This window comes from Bos indicus, chromosome 7 (genome assembly GCF_029378745.1).
Source record: "Bos indicus isolate NIAB-ARS_2022 breed Sahiwal x Tharparkar chromosome 7, NIAB-ARS_B.indTharparkar_mat_pri_1.0, whole genome shotgun sequence".
Classification (NCBI taxonomy): domain Eukaryota; kingdom Metazoa; phylum Chordata; class Mammalia; order Artiodactyla; family Bovidae; genus Bos; species Bos indicus.
In genome coordinates this window covers 49,522,439-49,541,666 of record NC_091766.1, presented here as the reverse complement: position 1 = coordinate 49,541,666, position 19,228 = coordinate 49,522,439, and the positions used below count along the sequence as shown (strand labels likewise).

Here is a 19,228-nt window from a genome sequence, read left to right as displayed (position 1 = left end):
CCCCACCCGCGCCGGGCCGCGACCCCCGCCCGACCCCTCCTCCCATTGGAGGTACGCACGGCTTCTCGCTCCGCTCCCTTGGTTCCAGAGCTACGCGAATTGGGGACGGAAGGCGGGTCCAGGCCGGCTTTGACGACTGACAGAGCGGAGAAGCTTTCCCGGCTCCCAGCACTCGCTCTGTGTCCTTGGGCAAAACACTTTGGTCTCTGAGCCTCGGATTCCTCTTCCTCCTAAGGAAATGGGGATAAAATGAGAGGATGCCTGTTAAGCACCGCCAGGAGCGGCACTGCCCGCAGTGGCAGCGCATTAACCCCAACATTTCTTTGTGGCGGGAGAGGGGCGGAGGTGTTTCCATTCCCTTACTGTGTCCCTTTAACCTCTTTATAGCCTCCTAGGAACCTCGGGGCTATATGGAGCTGACGCTTTCAAGAAGATATTTTTCTTGAAGAAAATAGGGCTACCTTAAAGTTTAGAGTTTTTCCTTCCAAGCTCTGGGAGTCAGACGGGGTTTCAATCCCAGCTTATCCCCTTCCAGCTGATTTATGCTGGGAAAGCTACTTTCCTTCCCTAAATCTCAATTTCCTCATCGGTAAAATGGGGATAATAATTCCTGATTTGCAGGGTTGTTGTGGTAATTAAATGAAACTGGTGTGTGTGTATGTGTGTGTGTAAAAGAGAGAGAGATTTCGAGAGAGAAAGAGAGCCCCTGACATGGAGGAGGTGTTTAATGGTCTTCCGTTCTCTGTGCACTTTCCCATCCTGCCGGTGGGGAGGAGATAAGGGCTAAGTAAACTTGACCATTCCTCCTGGAAGTCCTAACCTCTTGGAGAAGACTGTCCCTTCTTTAGAATGTATGGGACCTTGTTGCTAATATTTGGTTCTTCTTCCAGAGGCGTATCTGTGGCCCTTAATGCTCCCCTTTCTCAGTTCAGCCACCACCGCCAGTGAGTTGCCATCCTTGCCGGCTCTTCTCTACCTACCCTAGAGCCTAGCTGACCTGAACACACTGGCAAGGGCAAAAACAACCTGCAGGAAGTTGAAGTTCCCATCACAGCCAGAACCTGGTATCTAGGACACCATACCCTCCCACGCCTGCTGTCAGTACCACACCCACACGTTTCACCAAGAGATGGGTATCAATCTCAGAAAAACATTTCCCAACCCTCCCTTGTTGGCCCTGCCCTGCCCTCATCAGTTCTGCCTGGCCTGGAGTTCCGCTTAAGTCTAACCAGAATCTTTTTGCCCCTCAGTCACAGCTCCATCCTGCAGTTTGCAGCCCCTAAGCGGTTCCAGGCAAGTTTGTGAACACACACAATGGATGTGTCACCAACGGCCTTGTTTCCTTTCATCCTTGCTGGGCAAGGAGGCTGTCGTTGGCATGGTAACCTTGCCTGTAAAAGTTGCAGCCCTCAAGGATGTCTTTCAGTTCCAGCGGGGACACAGCTCCTTCCCCCCACCTCCCCCATGTAGATCACAGGGTGACATGTAGCTGTGTCATCGGGCCTCCCCCAGAATGGGGATGTGGTGCTGGTGGCACAAAAGAAGGACTGGTTCATGGAGGGCGGCGAAGGGCTTAAGGGAGATGTTGATTGGATCTCTGAGGAACAGGTTCCTTCTGTCCCTTCTGTCCTGTATGTGTTGATCCTCAGCCACCAGAGAAACCAGTTCTGAGGTTCAGAATATGTAGGGAGCCACTCTGGATCTCGTGGTGAGTGACAAGCACACATCTTCACTAAAATCAGGCACCCAACAAATAGCATGATGCCCGGTACTTAAACCTGTAGAATAAACTGATAAACCAAAAAGCCTCCAGAATCCAGTGATTTCCTTTGTCCTCAGGCCCTGTGGAATAAATGAATATTTATTAACCATCTCCCATGTTGCAGTTTCCCCATATATTATTTCAACTAATTCTTCCCACAGTCCTTTGAGGGAGGTATTAAAACACTCCTTTTACAAGTGGGGAAACTAAAATTTGGGCAGAGATCTTTAAGCAACTTGACCAAAAATACATGGCCTTGAAGTGATGGCACTGAGACTGGAACCCAGATCTTCAGACGCCCAACCCTCACAAAAGTCCTGTGTTCCTTTGTATTTGTGACTGTACTACTGGTAAAGAAATCTTTGCCCCCAGGTCCCAAGGCATTCCCTTTCTAGGAGGTCCTCAGGAACGAAATGGGCATCAGCATTGGTCCGTGTGGCTGCTGGGTCCTGTGTGGCCCTGCGTGGCACAGCAGTAACAGCGTCCTCATCCTCAAACCTGAGGCTTCCCGCTACCAGCTGCCTCGTCTCCGTCATGGAGTTTCCCCGGCAGAGGGCAAGCTGAGGGAAAGTGGTTCCCAGCTGCCAGCCTCATCTAGACAAAATTGCATTAGCGCCAGCCCCGGCTTCCCTCAGTCCCTCCAGAGTGAGCACATTCGGCTCCCCTGCAGAAGGGAGGGGCAAGAGAGACACCGAACAAAAAATTTCTCTGGCTGGGAAGCACTTGGCTTCCAGCTGCCACTCATCTTGTAGGTGGGGAAGATTAATACTGATCCTCTGGAGATTATAGGAGTCTCTAAAATGAACCCTTGGGCAAAAGGTATGCCAGGGAGAGAGGCTAGTAGAAAAGCCCAAGGTTTGAGTGCAGGGGGCTGGAATGAGACGCAATCTTAGAAGGGAGGAAGGCCACTGATCTCCTGTCATGCTCTTTTCTGGGTGTTGTTCTTCTTTCTGTGGGACTTCTGACCTTTTATCCCAAAGGTGGAAACAGCAATTTCCTGGCAACTGAAGCAGGGTGAGGTAGGAAGCAGTAGGAGGGAACTATCAGATTGTGACCTCAAGTAAAACAGGGGATGCCTTAATAGTATTAATAGTTAATATTTATTTTTTTAAAAAGTGTGTTAACCACACTTTATTACCTCATTTAATAGATCTTACTGGTACCCCTGTTTTAGAGAAAACAAAACTGAGGTTTATGGGGCTCCTCAATGACCATAGCTCCTAATAGAAGTGGGCCAAGCACTCTGTAGATATTGTCTCATTTAATCCTCACCACGAGCCAGTGAGATGTAACCATTATGTCCATTTTCTAGAGGTGAAAACTGAGAAGCAGGAAACTTGCCTGTGATCACTAATGTAAGTGGCAGAGTGAGGGATTAGAATTTGACATGTGACCTCAGAACACACATGCTTGACCACTTTGTCTTGCTGCTACCAAAGCTTCTCCATGCCTTTGGGGACTTCTGCTCACATAGCCTGGGACCGCAAGTATCTGCCCACACTTGCATTTTCCTAGTAGTTGCCACACAGGTGAAAATCCAGCCAGGAGTGTTCACTTGGTTTAGTTCAGACTTGCCATCAGAGTCTTTGTAGGGCCTGAACAGATAGGTCTGGGTAGTGTGGGGCGCTGTATCTTGGGGCTTGGCTATTTCCCATCTAGACTCCCAAGGTGGGAGGAAACCCAGAAAGGTCTTCACTACCCTCCTCATGCCTTGAGATTTCCCTAAGAGATACAAAGATGTACAAATTAAACTGTCCTTAGGCGGTCTCCTTAAGACCCAGGAAAGTGCTTCTTGCAGGAGAGGATGAGGAGTCCAGCAACTTCAACCAGTGAGAACCGAAAACAACAGCCTCTCCAGCTGGGCAGGCTCCCAATGGCCTTTCTCAGAGGCTCTTCTGCACTATTATATGATGAGACTCCATTGCTCCCAGCCCCACTGCAGGACTGCGGGGGTGGGAAACACTTGGAATTCTGAGTCAGAGGCAAGGTTCCACTTCACTTTCCCTGGAACAGCAGGTCAAGGATGCAGCAGGCAGTGTATCTGGAAAGGAAGGGTAACTGGAAAGTGAAAAGGAATTGTGCGCATTTCCTTCCCTACCATCTCTTTTATTTTAAAAACATTTTATGTATTTAATTTTTATCATACCATGTGTGATGCATGTTATTGCAGAAAATACATGTGATGGAAATGAAGTTTTTTACTATGAGTGTTCCTTCCTTTTTTCTTTTTTTTTGGTTGTTCCACGTGGCATGTAGAATCTTAGTTCACTGACCAGGGATCGAATCCATGCCCCCTACAGTGGAAGCTTGGAGTCTTAACCACTGAACTGCCAGAGAAGTCCCAGTGAAAGCATCCCCCACCCACCGTCTTTTTCCTCTCCTAACTTACCAACCCACCAAAAGGTTTCCAGCTCAGAATCCAATCCCATGTTCCGGTTTAAAGAGTTCAGTCTTTGCAGTCCAGTTCTGGACATTTTATCATGTAGAATCAGAATTGGGAGAGGGAAATAGTTAGAGATGTAGAGCCTGTTGTTGTTCAGTCACTAAGTCGTGGCCAACTCTTTGTGACCCCATGAACTGCAGCATGCCAGAGCCTGAGAGTCTGGGAAAGGGAAGGACTTGGGCATAGAGGCTAAGCTGATGTATTTAATAAAGAACAAAGAAGGAGAGGGAGAAGGAAAGCTAGAAAGGAAGAGTATGAGGAATTTTATGAAGTATCGTAGGGTATTAAGTAGATTCTCTATAATTCCCCAAGTAGAGATTGAAATAAATTTGTACTTTCTGGCTCCAAGGTCATAATTCCTTATGCGCAACTCTTTATTGCAAAGCTTATAGAGCTCTAATCATACAGAGATCCAGAATTTGTTAGGGATCCATACAGGAAAGTACAAAATATCATTATGTAATAAATGAAAGAAAATAGTCAAGGATTTATCCTTTTTTTTTTTAACAACTATGACTAAGCCTAAATTCATCATCAACACATTCTGACTAACAAATGCAAATAGAATGATAGAATTACAAAATCATCATTTTGTAACCTCTAATGAGATAATAGATTTAGATAAGGATCATCAGTAATCCGGGGATTCCTGAAACCATTGGGTAGTGAAGGATTGACATAAATTCTATAACATCAATAATACTTGAACCCATCAATTAATTTTAGCATCACAAAAAGAGAGACCACCCAAGAGAACTGAAAACATCTTCACATAGAAACCTGTATATAATGTTCATAGCAGTAGCCTTATTTGTAATAGCTAAAGTGGAAGCAACCCAAATGTCCATTAACTGATAAGTAGATTTTTTAAACATGGTATATCCATACAATGGAATATTATTCAGTGAACAAAAAGGGGTTGGTGTACTGATACGTGCTACAACATGGATAAACCTTAAAAACATTGTGCTAAGTGAACAGATACCAAAGGCCATATATTTTATTATTTCATCTACATGAAATGTCCAGAATAGGCAAATCCATAGAGACATAAAGTAGATTGGTGGTTACCAGGTGCTGCAGGAGGGTTGGGTGGAATGCAGAGTGATTGTCAATAGCTATAGGATTTCTTTAGGGGGTGATGGTAATGTTCTGGACTTAGGTAGTGGCAATAGTTGTACAACATTATGACTATGTTAAAAACCACTAAATTGTACACTTCAAAGTTTAGTTTTATGTTATATGAATTATTTTCGATTAAAAAATCATATATAGGAAATTTTAAAAAGAGAGAGAATCGATGTCTTTTGATACACTGCTGGAGCAAGTATACCACATGACCTAAAAAGTGAACCTAAATTTGATCAAAACTCTAGGTATAAAATGAGTTTATAGGAAACTCATGAGATAGAAGGACATAGTAAATAACATTATGAGAGGAGAAAAACAATGCAATCTATCAAGTCCTAAAAGTGGTGAATTCTTCAGGACAAGTAACTTGGTTTCTTCAATAAATAAATAGCAAGGGCAACTATTATGGATGAAAAGAAATGTAAAAGACATATCAACCAAATTCAAAATGTGGTCTTTTTTAGGTCTTGATTTAAACATAGGAACTTCAAAAATACTAATAGATACATATACACACACACACACACACACACACACGCATATATGTATATATATATATACTGAAGGGCTTCCCTGGTGGTCCAGTGGTTAAGAATCCACCTGCCAATTCAGGGGATGAGGGATGAGGTTTCAATCCCTGGTCTGGGAAGATTTCACATGCCACAGGCCAATTAAGCCCATGCACCACAACTACTGAAACCCACTTGCCTACAGCCTGGGCTCTGCAACAAGAGAAGCCACCGCAATGAGAAGCCCTCACGTGGCAACTAGAGAGTAGTCCCCAATTGCTGCAGCTGGAGAAAGCCCGTGCACAGCAACAAAGACCCAGCCCAGTCAACAATAAATAAATAAAAATTTTAAAAGTATATACTGAAGTATTTTTCAAATAAAATTATGTAATGTCTAGAATTTGCTTCAAAACAATCCAGTGGATGTTGGCAGGGAGTAAGAAAGGCAGTGTAGATGAGACAAGACCAGCTGTGAACTGACAGGTATTGAACTGATTGTTAGATACAGAGAAGTTCACTACACTACTCCCTTCTACTTTTGTGAAAGTTTGAAAATTTATACACACATGTAAAAATGAGGCTTGACTTACCATAAAATTGGGGCATATTTAAATGTTATATATTATTTAAAGGAAAATGGGCTAAGATCAAATAATTGAGTGTGAGGTCACTCATGTTTTCTAGAAAGCTGAAATTAAAGATCACATATAAAATCTGAAGGGACCAGTCAAATTATTGTTACCATTATTGTTATTATTCCAATAACCAAGTTGGAAGTGGAGTAGGGGGACCAGGGCCCTCCCAAGGAGGCAGAAAGCACTGCAGCCTTTCAAATACCCAGAAACACAGCCAAACTAAGTTGTTGGCCTCTGGCCCCAACCTGCGTTTCAAGCCCCATTTCTTGCCCCCTCCTCACTTTCCTTGCTTTCAGGCCACACGACCATTAAGTCACAGGTTCCTAAACACCCTGACCTCCTTGCCCTTATACTTGTTATTCCCCTGCTTGCAAATCCCTCTCCTGTGAATGCCTCATCTTCCTTTTACACCCTGTTCTCCTCCACCTTCATAGAATTAGTCACTCCCTGCTCTATACACACCTCTCTCACAGTGCAAGGCAATTATTTATTTCTACATTTCCCCCCATCCTATCCTGTGATGCCCCAGACTCTATTTTGTTTATTTGTACAAGCTCAGGGCCTGACATAAAGCAGGTAGCATTTGATGACTATGTTTTGGAAACAGACAGATGGAGTGACTGAGGAGCAGTCACTGAGTGACTTTGGATGGCCCAGTGCTCAGGGTGGCCCCAAGACAGTTACCCAGACTTTGGCTCTCCCATCATGTGCCTGCTACACTGGGATACAACAAAGCAAACAGTCTGATCCAAGAACAACCAACAAAATCACCTGGTTTACAACAACTCAGTTATAAGCAGAAGAAACAAGTTCAGGAGAAAAACTTTGAGCCTGGTAGTGTGCATGAATTGTGTATTGAAAATGAGGACAGAGATAATTCAGTGATGGGGGCAAGATCTCAAGAGTTCTCTAATAGTTGAGGGAAGGTGACAAGCTAATAAAATAGTGCTTTCTGACTTTTAAAAAGCCTACAGCCCCCAAATTTAGAAACCAGCAGCAGCTCTCTGATGCTTCTATCCTGCCAGATCCGACAGACAATCCACCTACAGGGAATATTAAACAGGCAACCTGTGTCCCCTCAGCAAAAACCTAAAGCCTTGAGTCCCTGGAAAAAATTTCCCTTCTTTTCTTGTTAGCACTCTTCTTAACACCTTAAAACTTAAGGAGCAGATCTGTGCAGGGAAAGAAAGTACTCCACCAGAGGACCTTCATACAGACCCCTACCCTACATCACACCAGATTCTAGAAAATAATTTCTTGCTTACCTAGTCTTTTTTTCTCTTTTTCTTTCATAAACAAAATTATTTTCTTCTGATGATAAAAAATACCTGCTTATTTGGAAAATACAGACAGGTCCCCAACATGAGATAAAAATATCCCATAATCACACCAAAACTAATATTAACATTTGACGTATGTGTGTGTGCATGTGTGTATTTTGTATAATTGGAATCATGTCATAAAAAGTTTTATATATTCAACTGTGGTATATTGTGTTACTAGTCAGGTCAATGACTATTTTAGAACATGATTTATAATGACTGCATAGTAGTTCATCATATAAAAATTGACTTCAGCCATCACCCATAGGACACTTATGTTGCTGCCAGTGTTTTGTTTTTTTTTTTTCCCATTACGAATAATACACTATAATTAACAGCAATCCTGGAAGAATTGCTAGGTCAAAGGGTATGAACTTTTATAAGGTTTTTGGTGCATGATGTTGAATTGCTCTCAGGAAGGCTTGCACCAGTTTATTCTCCCTCCATCAGTGCGTGAGACTTTCATGGCTCAAAGTGCTATCCCTCATTTCACCATGAGTGAAAAAAACATAGGTATATTCTCACAACAAAGATATATTTTGTAATCAGAAAATAATTCACATTCTTTTGGAGGGGGCCACACTCCATGGTGTGTGGAATTTTCCCTACCAGGGATCAAACCCCTGCCCCTGCATTGGAAGCATGGAGTCTTAACCACTGGATTGCCAGGGAAGTACTCATGTTCTTTTTTAAAAGAAGAAGAAAATAAGCACTACTTTCCCCATTAAACAGATGAGAAACATGAGGCCCATGGATGAATAACTTTAAAAGACTTGTTTTTTTTGAAGCCTGACAGTTAGATCTGAAGAGGTTGAAAAAAAGGTATTTCTGGATAGAATCAAGATGCTTCTAAGAAGAAAATTCTAAGGACTTTGCCAGTTTCATTAGCCAAAAATGAAGTCTGACTCTGAAGAGAATTAAAGGTGACTCTGAAGAGACTATTCAGGGGAGTCATCACAGATCTGAGGGGACAAACTTGGTTCTGAGCCTTCCAGAATGGAATCAGAAGCAGTTAGCACTCCAGAGTTCCTGTTTTACAGAGACCTGGGCGGTCAAATGTGCGTTTGCATCATTCATAGAATATCGAGAACATTCCCAAAGTACTGCTTGACCTCATCACTGATCTAAGAAGAATTACAAATGGGCCAGGTTGGGTGGATCTGAGAATATTAAATAAGTGGTTCTGAGAAGAGTTTAAGATGGATGGTTGGTGTTGAGATTATTGAAAACTGGTTGTGATAAGGTAGCTGGAGATTCACTGTCTCTGACAAGCTGATGTGAGGAAATTAAAAGACATTCAGAGGTGGGTGGCAGGCTGGGATGCTTTTGTTTTTCTTTCCCCCACCTCCTCCAAATCCCCTGGATCAACCCACCCACAGTAGATGCTTAGTTAATTTGTTCAATAAACGAGTCCCTGTTTGTTTCTCAGGAGTCTGATCTTCAGATCCGAAAAGATTCTAGGATGAGAAGTTGGTTCTGAGCAGAAGAGAGCTTCCAAGGATGCTGAGATAATTGTCTCTGAGGAGGGCACCCACTTCTGGTTCTGAGGAAATGGAAACCTCTGGGTTTGTCTGGGAACTGAGAAGGCACCCAGGCCCAGGTGGACAGCCTGATTTGGGGAGAAGACCCTTCAGCATATATTCATTTCCATCCATTTGCCTCTCCAGATTAACTAAGCCCCTTCCCTCAAAAATGAGTCCCAAATGAGAGTCTTAAGAGGGCCTCCGCCCCTACTACCCCCAGGTCTGTTCTTTGGACACTAGTTTTCAAATCAGCATCATGATCTTAGAAAGCTGTGTCCTCCCAGCAGAGGGGCTGGGTCAGAGCCCAGGTCAGGGCAGCTAGGAGGAGAGAGGCCCATGAGAATCCCCTCCAGGGAGGAAGGACAGGTCTGTAGGATGGAGTGAGCTCCGGGAAACTCTCCTGGGGAACAGGCACCTAAGACAGGGAAGAAAAAGATTTTAAAAATCCGGCTTTAGTGAGTATAAAGGATTTTAAAATACTATACTTTCTTTTTATTTAAATCAACTATACTTTGACTTTCTTCTTTTAATTTGGCTGTTGGGGTCTTAGTTGGGGAATACTCGATCTTGCATTTGAACTCTTAGTTGTGGCACGTGAGATCTAGTTCTTTGACCAGGGATCAAACCTGGGCTCCCTGCATTGGGAGTATGGAGTCTTAGCCACTGGACCACCAGGAAATCCTGAGGTATAATTTTACATCCTAAAATTCATCCATTTTAAGAATACAATCAATGACTTTTAGTAAATTTATAGAGTTCAAACATCATAATTTATTTTTAGAAAATTTCCATCATCCTCAAAATAACAAGTTGATTTGCAGTCAAGACTTACTCTTTTTAAAAAATGTTATTTTTGAATTTATTTTTGGCTGCTTCATTGCACTCAGGATCTTATTTTCCCCACCAGGGATGGAACCTGTGCTCCCTGCAGTGGAAGGGCAAAATCTGAACCACTGGATCACCAAGAAGTCCCTCAAGATCTCCTCTTACCCACAGCCTCTGGCAACTACTAACCTGCTCTCTGTCTCTATGGATGTGTCTTTTCTGGATATTTCATATAAATGAAACTATACAATATGCACCGAACTTCTTTATTATAATGTCTGTAAGGTTTATCCATGCTGTAGTGCACATTCATATTTTGTTCCTTAAGGATCACAGAGTGTTATTTCTTTGTTTGGATATACTCCATCTTATTTATCCATTCACCAGTTGAATAGACATTTGGCTTGTTCCCACTATTTTGACTCATGAATAATGCTGCTATGAATACCGGCATCTGTATCTTTGGTGAACATGTTTTCATTTCTTTTGGGTAGAAGCCAGGAGTAGAATTGCTGGGTCATATGGAAGATCCCCTGGAAAAGGGCACAGCAACCCACTCTAGTATTCTTGCCTGGAGAATTTCATGGACAGAGGAGCTTGGTGGACTACAGTCCGAAGAGTTGAACATGACTGAAGCAACTTAGAATGGTGCGGCATGGTAAGTGTATGTTTAACTTTACAAAAAATAACTAAGGACTTCCCTGGTAGTCCAGTGGTTAAGAATCAGCCTTCCAGTGCAGGATGCAGGTTCAAGCCCTGGCAGGGAAGCTAGGATCCCACGTGCCAAGGGGCAACTAAGTCCATGCACAACAACAGAGACCTGATGCAGCCAAATAAATAAATATTTCAGAAAAGAAGAAGAAATGGCTAAACTATTTTCTAAATGACTTAGTGGTACCTTTTTACATGCCCACCAGCAATGAATGAGGGTTCCAGTTTTTTCACATCACCAACACTTGTTATTGTCTGTCTGAAAGGGTAAATGTTAAGGATACTTTTCTAAAATAAGTCAAGTTACCCTCTCCCTAGCCCAATCCCAACACATACCCAGGCAGGCAACAAGTGCCGGTTTATGAGAGTTGGGAACCTACCTTCTGGCCCCCGCTGTCTTTTCACTCTCAGGCTGCTGCCCAGTCCCAGGCTCCCTTGGCCCAAAGAGGAGAGACAAAAGATATAGTTACAAGACTGCCTCAGAACGGAGGGTTGGAAATGCGGTAAGACAGGGTTTGTGATAACTAGGGAGTGAGGGGGGCCTGTGTTCTAGAAAACCCATCCAGGTAAGATCCCACAGGAGATAGTAACAAAATGCAATGTGTACAGATAAGCGCCCAGGACTAGTCTCCCAGGATTGCTTCCCACATCATCTGGTTTTAGCCACTTCCTCCTTTTGAGGTAGGAGCACCTCATCAGTGTGTGGCCCACCACCCACCAGGCACCTTTTCTCCTTAGAAGAGTATTGCTGAGGACTTAAATACATTTGCCAAGCTAAATAAATAATGACCTATAAATAAACATACCTTGTTTAGCCCCAGACATCTTGTTAAAAGAGGGTATAAATAAACGGGAGGGAGTTTGAAATAGAGCAGTAAAGATGATGAAGGCACTGGCTCTGTTTCCATGCAGAAAAATGAAATGAAACAAAAAAATTTTAGAAGGCTGAGTACTGACTCTGTGAGTGTGGGGGAAAGCAGGTGATTCTTGCTTTGAGTAAGAGAGAGGCCAGTGAATGGGGACATGGTGGGAAGAAGGAGCCAGAAACGGAGGGGGCAGTTTGGGAGTGAATGGGCCCACATCTACACAATGACTTGTACTCACATGCCCACAGCAGCTTTATTTCTAATAGCGCCTAAAGGAACCAACCCCAATGTCCATGCACACGTGAAAACATGAGCAAATTTTGCCATTCCTGTGCAGCAGAATACTGCTCAGAAATAAAAAGGAGTCACTATTTATTTATACATGCAACAACATGGATGAATCTCAAAATAACACTAAGTGAGAGAACCCAGGCCAGAACCAGTGGATACTGAATAATTCAATTTGTCTGGAACTCCATAAAATGCAAACTGATATGTTTATAGTGGCAGAAAACAGATCAGTGGTTGCCTGGGGGCAGAGGTGGAAGAAGGAAAGATTTCCCAGGGGTATAAGGAAAGTTTTGAAGGTGATGGATATGTTCACTACCTTCACTGTGATGATCATTTCACCTGTGGACACGTGTATCAAAACTTATCAAACTGTACACTTTACATGTACCTCAACTGTATTTGTATCAGTGTTTTGTACTTATATATACACACCAACTGTACCTCAATAAAGTCATAATAGCAACAATAACAACAATAATAACAAATAGCCTAAGTGCTGAGGAGAATAGACTTACAGGATGGCTTCCTGAAAAAGAAGATGAGATTGTGCTACTTGGATCTGAGGAGTTGAGCCCCCAACTTAAACTATGAGAACATATCAAGTAAGTGTTGCCTCAAAAGTCTCTCCTAGGTTCTCGTAGTGGGAAAAGCGAGATGGGACGAAAAATCACTGCAGTGGAGGGCTAGATTTGCTGTTCAGGTGCAAAATCTTATTAACACCCAAAGGTGTATGGGTAGAATGTTGAAATCTTATTTGCTCAATACCTGATTATTTTAGATTTTGTCTCATTTCCCCTTAGGACCACTAGGATCTTACTCTGCCCAATCTTCCCCTCTCAAACTGAATTAAGTGCGGCTGTACCAGGGAAAACAGCAGAGGAGAGAGGGGGGCATTGGAGAGAAGACCTCTGACTCTATTGCACCCTTTCCTGAAGTTGGGGATGGGCTGTAAGTGGGGGCAGGTCAAAGGAAACACACCTCAAACCCAGCCTGATGACAGTGCTAAGCTCCGCCTTTCTTAGTGCTTAGGATTCTTCAAAAAGGATGAGACTGAACAATCCTGAAGTTAAGAGAAAAGACTATCTCTCAGATACTAAGAGGTAAGGGTCAAGGGTCCTGAGGATTTGGTTCTTTCTTTCATTTCAGAATTGAAACCTGTCCTTTGCTGGCCAAGTTCCCCTGACTGCTCTCCTCTTCCACCCCATTCCTCTCTGTCCCTCTCCACAAACCCAAAGTCCTAGACAATGTCCCCAGGTAACAATCAATTGCTCAACATTCTCTGGGTCCCTTCCCAAACCTCAGCTTTTATGATGATGAGCGCTTTTATCCGCACTACCCTGTGCCCTTGGTTTTAGATTTCCCTCACAGGAGCCAGAGTTAAAATGAACACTTTCCTTTTTCTTTATACTATAGGACTATAAAATGGGGCAATTAGTGAGTCTTGGCCTATTTCAACCATGAGAAGAAACTTGAATCTCAGTTGTCAGAACCTAAAGAAACTCTGGTGACAGGACTAGTAATAATTAGCTGGCAGGCTTGGCAGAATTTCTCGGTCTGCATCAGAATCACCTGGCATGCTTGTAATCAAGGCCAGTTCCAGGAACCCAATTCCAGACCTCAGGTATTAGACACTCTGGGAATGGGGCCTGGGAATCTGACTCTAATGCTCTGTAACAATGTAGGAGGCCCTTTGTTTTAAAGGAACAGAGTGAGTATCTTTGCTCCTTCTTTTGTATTTTATTCTTGTCGTGTTTTGTTTCTCGGGAGTCTGTGATGAGAAATTCCTAAGAATGTGTAACAGGCATAGACTTGTGTTTCTGGGCCAGTATGGGGAGGGTAGGTGGGGCTGGCAAGAGGTGTGCCAGCACAGTATTGTCCCATCAGGACATGGCAATTTTGCCAGGAGGCTCACAGGGATGTGCTCTTTGCTAGAGAAGGTGGCTTGGTTTCCCCCTGTTCCAGGCTGAGGAGTCTGGTGTCCTGTGAAAGAGCAGAGATCAACAGTGCTGGTGCTTGAGGGCTAGAATGGAAGAGGAAGAATTGGGCTGATGCCAGGGGACTGCTGGAATTCCCCTGGCTCAAGGAGAGGTGTGGGTTGGTAACCAGTGAGACTCTTAGAGAGACGAGAAGGTGTGGAGGCAGATTAGATCTCCATTTCATTCAGGGCCTGATATCCATACTAGATAGAGGAGATAACTCCATTGTTCTTGATTTGGGGGTCAGAAGTTGGGAGAGGAGCCAAGGCTTGGAATTCCAGAACTATTAGATTCCAAATCTATTGTACATCTGACCAATGGAAGGGGTGTCTGACCAAGTCACAGAAGACTCCTATCCAGGTTGGAGGCCGTGCTTCCCTTCAGGAATCTATCCATCCATCCTCCCTGGCTCACACACGAAACAAGCCAATCAGGCTGACTTCTACTTGCCCTGACAAATTCAACTTTTTCACCTTTCCTAAGCCCCTGGATGGGTTTGAGAGCTTCATGCTTGCCCATATTATATAACCTAACGCCACATTAAAATTTTCGGCTTACATGTCTGTCTCCCCAGCCAACAGTCTGCATTGTTGTTGTGGCCAGCTCAAGGCCTCTCACACGACAGACAAATGCTCACGAGTCCATGAGTATTGCTCTGTATACGATTGTGGACCCTCAAGGGATGAGGACCAGAGGAACCTAGCACTTAAGGCCTCCCACGCAATGGGGACAGACTTAGGCTAGATGGAACCTTAGACAGCAGGCCAGCCTCCTGCCCACTCTGCCCTGTGTCACAAAGCTGCCAAGGATCCCAACTCCAGCTGGCAAGTGATGAGATTTCTTCCTGGAAGGATTCTTGGCTTGAGAACTAGCCCATGCCTCTTCTAGTCTTCTTCAGTACCCTCAGGTTTCTGGGGACCTAGAAGACAGGAGGGGGAGACCAAGGCAATCCCACCTTTGTTACTGTTTCCCAGTGCCCTCTGCCTACCCCTTAATTCCCCCAAGTGCATATGGCAGGGATTCCCTAGAATACAGTTTGCCAAGCCCAGATAGAGATGGGGGGGGGCGGGGGTGGTCAGGGCTGGTTGAACATTTGTGGCCAGAATGGTACTGCCTCTGGCCACAATTACGCCACCTACACATCTGGCCTTTTGTAACTTTAATTAATCAAGATAAGCTTACAGCCCACCAGATTGAGGAATGAGCCCAGTATCAAAAAGAGGAGATCCACATTCAATTTTCTAAGAATTCACTCCAGTGTCACACATTGGGCACATCTCTGGTTAGAATATCCTTGTCCCCGTAAAAGTCCCTCAAACCCCTCGATAGAGATGGCTAACTACAAAGGCCTCCCCCTAGCCCAGGAAACACACCCAACCACAGCTATTTTATTTTCCTTTTAATTTTTCTGAAGGATATACACCACATATCCCATGGGCAATAAAGCGCATTCAATGTGTTTATAAGCCAAACAGTCACTTTGTTTAAGCAAACACATGTACAAAGTAAAATAAAACCACAAAATAATGAACTGCATGTTCATAACATACAAAAATTGCCGCCTACTCAGTAGGTAACTACAACATTCCAACTCCTGAATTATATTTATAAATTTACATTTTCAGTTTAAAAAAATAGACTTTTGAGAGTTCGGATTTTTAGATTTTGTTTTCTTACATTCTGGAGAACTGGAGCTCAAGCTCAGCCCCCTTCCTTGTTTTGCTCCCAAAGCCTCCCCCCGAATCACCACTCCCTGCCCCCCTTAAGGCTAGAGGTGAGCACATCCCTCACAATTGCACATGTCAAGCCGTGTCAGCAAGGCGCATCACACAAAAGGCACCAAGACGTGAAACTTTTTAAACCAAAAGGACAAAAAAAAAAAAAAAAAAAACTACTTTCAAAAAAAGGAGAAAAACCAAACCGTATTTTGCCACATGTGAGTACAGTCGGGCAGTATTTACAAAACGGTTAACAGAACAACACTCTGACACATGCTCCGATTAATACCAAGAACTGCTGTTTCAAAAAAAAGCTTCAAACTGAATCGTCACAGCATCATCACAAAACAAAGGATCACCACTGGTTTGCTTGGCTTTTCTTTGTTTGTTTTTTTCCCAAAAGTGAGATTCTAATTCCAAATAATACAATAGAGTATGCAAATTACCTTCACATCAAGAGTACCCCAAGAAAAACAAAATCCATGGCACAGACACTGTACAAGAGTACAGGGCTGGGTTCTGAGGGACCCAAACCCCATTTTTGCCAACTTGATTTTCTAGCATTGAAGGGAGCAAGGGGTCAGGCATACGATGGAGATGATACTGAAATGATATATCCAAAATCCATGCAAATCAAGTTCTTTGGATAGATGTGAAGAACTTGGACATGGCTGTTTCAGGCAGCTGAAGTCAAAGGGAATAGGGACTGGGGAGGAAAGGGAAGTGGACAGAAAGAATTGTTGGCCAACAGACCTTCCACAGTGACCCTGGGGTCAAGTAGAGAGGGAGGACTTGGCTCTGAGAACCTCCATCTGACCTAAGAGGAACCCCTCCCCCCTCCTATGGCCATCTCCTCCTCCTGTCCTTTAAGTCTCTTGTGTTTCATTTTCTCCCTTTTCCTTTCCCTTTAGCAAATTTCAATTGTCCTGGGAGAAAAGGTGGTTGTCATGTCCGAAAGCCCAGTGGAGGCGCTGAAGGAGTTGGTGACAGCTGAGGAGGGGAAGCTGCTGACCTGGGTCGGGAAAGCAGGAGGGACGGAGGAGTATGTGGTGGCCACCGAGGGGGACGGGAAACCATTGTGGACAGGGGATGGGTAGGTCGAGGAGCCAGGAGAGGAGTAGGAGGTGGGCACGGGCGATGGGTATGAGGTGGTAGCTGGGGATGGATAAGAGGTAGTAACTGGGGATGGGTAGGAGGTAGCCACCGGGGACGGGTACGAAGGGAGAGAGGAGGTGGCAGCAGAGGCTGCGCTTTTGTCTGCTTTTTTGTCCTTCTGCCGCAAGTGGATCTTGGTATGCCTCTTGCGTTCATCGCTCCTGGCAAACTTTCTCCCACAGATGTCACAGGCGAAGGGCTTCTCCCCTGTGTGGGTGCGGATGTGGGTGGTGAGGTGGTCACTGCGGCTGAAGTTGCGCATGCAGATGCGGCACTGGAAGGGCTTCTGGCCGGTGTGGATGCGAATGTGGCGGGTGAGCTCATCTGAGCGAGAGAAGCGCCGGTCACAGGACTCCACAGGGCAGGCGTAGGGACGTTCATGGGGGGGCGTCTTGCTGGGCCGGTTGGGGTACTTGCGCATGCGGCTGGGTTTGATGAGCTGAGACTGGTAGGTGCTGTTGAGGGCCTTCAGGTCCTGGGAGCCCGACTGTGTGGCAAAGGCCTTGATGGTAGAGAGAGGAGTGAGCGAAGGCTGCTGGGTACGGCTCTCCAGGCCCTGGAAGGGCTTCTGATCTGGTGTGCCCAGGCCCAGGTCCCCCTGCTGTTGTGGAAACAGATAGTCGGGGATCATGGGAACCTGGAAGCCCCCCTTGGCACCAGGGTAGGCAGGAGGTGGGTACTGAAGGGCAGGGCCTGCTGAGCCTGGAAAGGCCTGGCCTTGTGGCTCAGGGAAGATGTCAGTGTTAGGTGTGGGGAAGGTGGGTGCCGCAGAGTAGATGGGGCTGCTGTCGTTGGACTGCACTGCGCAGCTCAGCGGTGGGCTCTGGGAGGCTGAGGAGGAGGCCGCGGGAGATGATGCTGAAGATGAGGTGGCCGGTGGGTTGGTCATGCTCACGAGGCCACTGACCAGGCTGAAGAGGGGCTCAGGCCACAAGGTGTTCCCACTGTTGGGTGCAGGCTCCAGAGAGAAGCGGCCTGTGTAGGTGATGGGGGGCAGCCGGGTGGTTTGGCTGGGGTAACTCGTCTCCACTAGAACCTTCTCGTTATTCAGAGAGATGTCAGGAAAGGACTCTGGCAGGAGAAAGAGAGGGAAGAGGCCTGGTTACTGGAGAGCAATCACCGGAAGACGCGGAAGACCCACGCTGCCAGACAAGAGGTCGGGCCAGCTACCATTGACTCTTGAGCTGGTTAATAATTGATAACAGCAGATTGAAATGTTCCTGGACCCGGTCCAGACGCAGAACCCATTTCAACAACCGCTGACGCAAATACGGAGAATCCCCCTCCACTGCAGCTCCCAGCGCTCCGCAGCGGCGGCTGCGCGGGCGAGGGATTCCCGCCAGTACCCCCGCAACGGCCGCGGCTAGTGCGCGCCCCCTACCCCGGGCTGCCGGGACATCCCGGGCCAAGGATCCCGGCCTTTCCTCGGGGATAGCTGCAGGCTAGGCAAGCCTTTCTGGAGGGGGAGGGGGCGCAGCCCTGTTCATCAAAACAAGCTCTCCCTCCTCCATCCACCCACGCAGCCCCACAGCTCTCCATCCAAAACAAAAGCTGGCTCCTCTGCGCACCGTTAAGGACAGGGTGGGGGTGGGGAGAATGTCTTCAGGCGGTCCTCTAAAACAGGACCCTGGGGATATAAGGAATGGAAGGGAAACCCCACTTGCATCCCTGCGGCGAAGGGGGCGCTGCAAAGGCCGTGGGGAAGAACCGGACGCCAGAATGTCGGCGAATGGGCTAGCCCTCGGCGTAGGCCACAGCTTACCTGCGGTCAGGTGCTCGTAGGGCTGCTCGCTTGCCTCCCCCTGAGGGTTGAAGGCGCTGCTGCTGTTGCTGTTGCTGCTGCTGCTGCCACCCCCTCCACCTCCACCGCCCCCGCTGCTGCTGCTGCTGCTACCGCTGCTGCCCTCCGGGGCCCCGGCGGCACCGAGGAACTGGGGAGCCCCATTGCTCAGCAGCATCATCTCCTCCAGCTTAGGGTAGTTGTCCATGGTGGGCGAATGAGGAAAGGAGCCAAAGGGGTCGGAGATCTGCAGCGGGGACATCAGCTGCATCTCGGCCTTGGCTGCCGCCATCCCGGGCCGGCGGGCTGGAGAGCTGGTGTTGGGGCGGGTGGGCGCAGCCGGGGACCGAAGCTGCGGGGGACACCTCTCGGGGGCTTGGCCAGGTCACATGCGGGGCGCGGGGCACACTGTGGAGAGCGCAGGCGGGGTCCGCAGGCTCGCCCTCGCCGCCGGCCGGTGTAGACGCGGCGCTGCTACCGAGGCTGGGGTAGGGGCCGGTCCTGCGGCGGCGGAAGCTGGCGGCGGCGGCGGCTGGCGGCGGCGGCTCCCCAAGTTCTGCGCGCTGGGATCTCTCGCGACT

General features: G+C 46.3%; 1 protein-coding gene across 1 annotated transcript; it reads right to left on the bottom strand.

Moving 5' to 3' along the window:
• Positions 1 to 15,378: 15,378 nt before the first annotated feature.
• EGR1 (early growth response 1) lies at positions 15,379 to 19,228 on the bottom strand. Its single transcript, XM_019964999.2, has 2 exons — positions 18,630 to 19,228; positions 15,379 to 17,938 (listed from the first exon to the last, which is right to left on the bottom strand). Exons 1-2 carry the CDS (start codon positions 18,937 to 18,939, stop codon positions 16,620 to 16,622), a joined length of 1,629 nt encoding a protein of 542 aa, XP_019820558.2. The 5' UTR covers positions 18,940 to 19,228; the 3' UTR covers positions 15,379 to 16,619.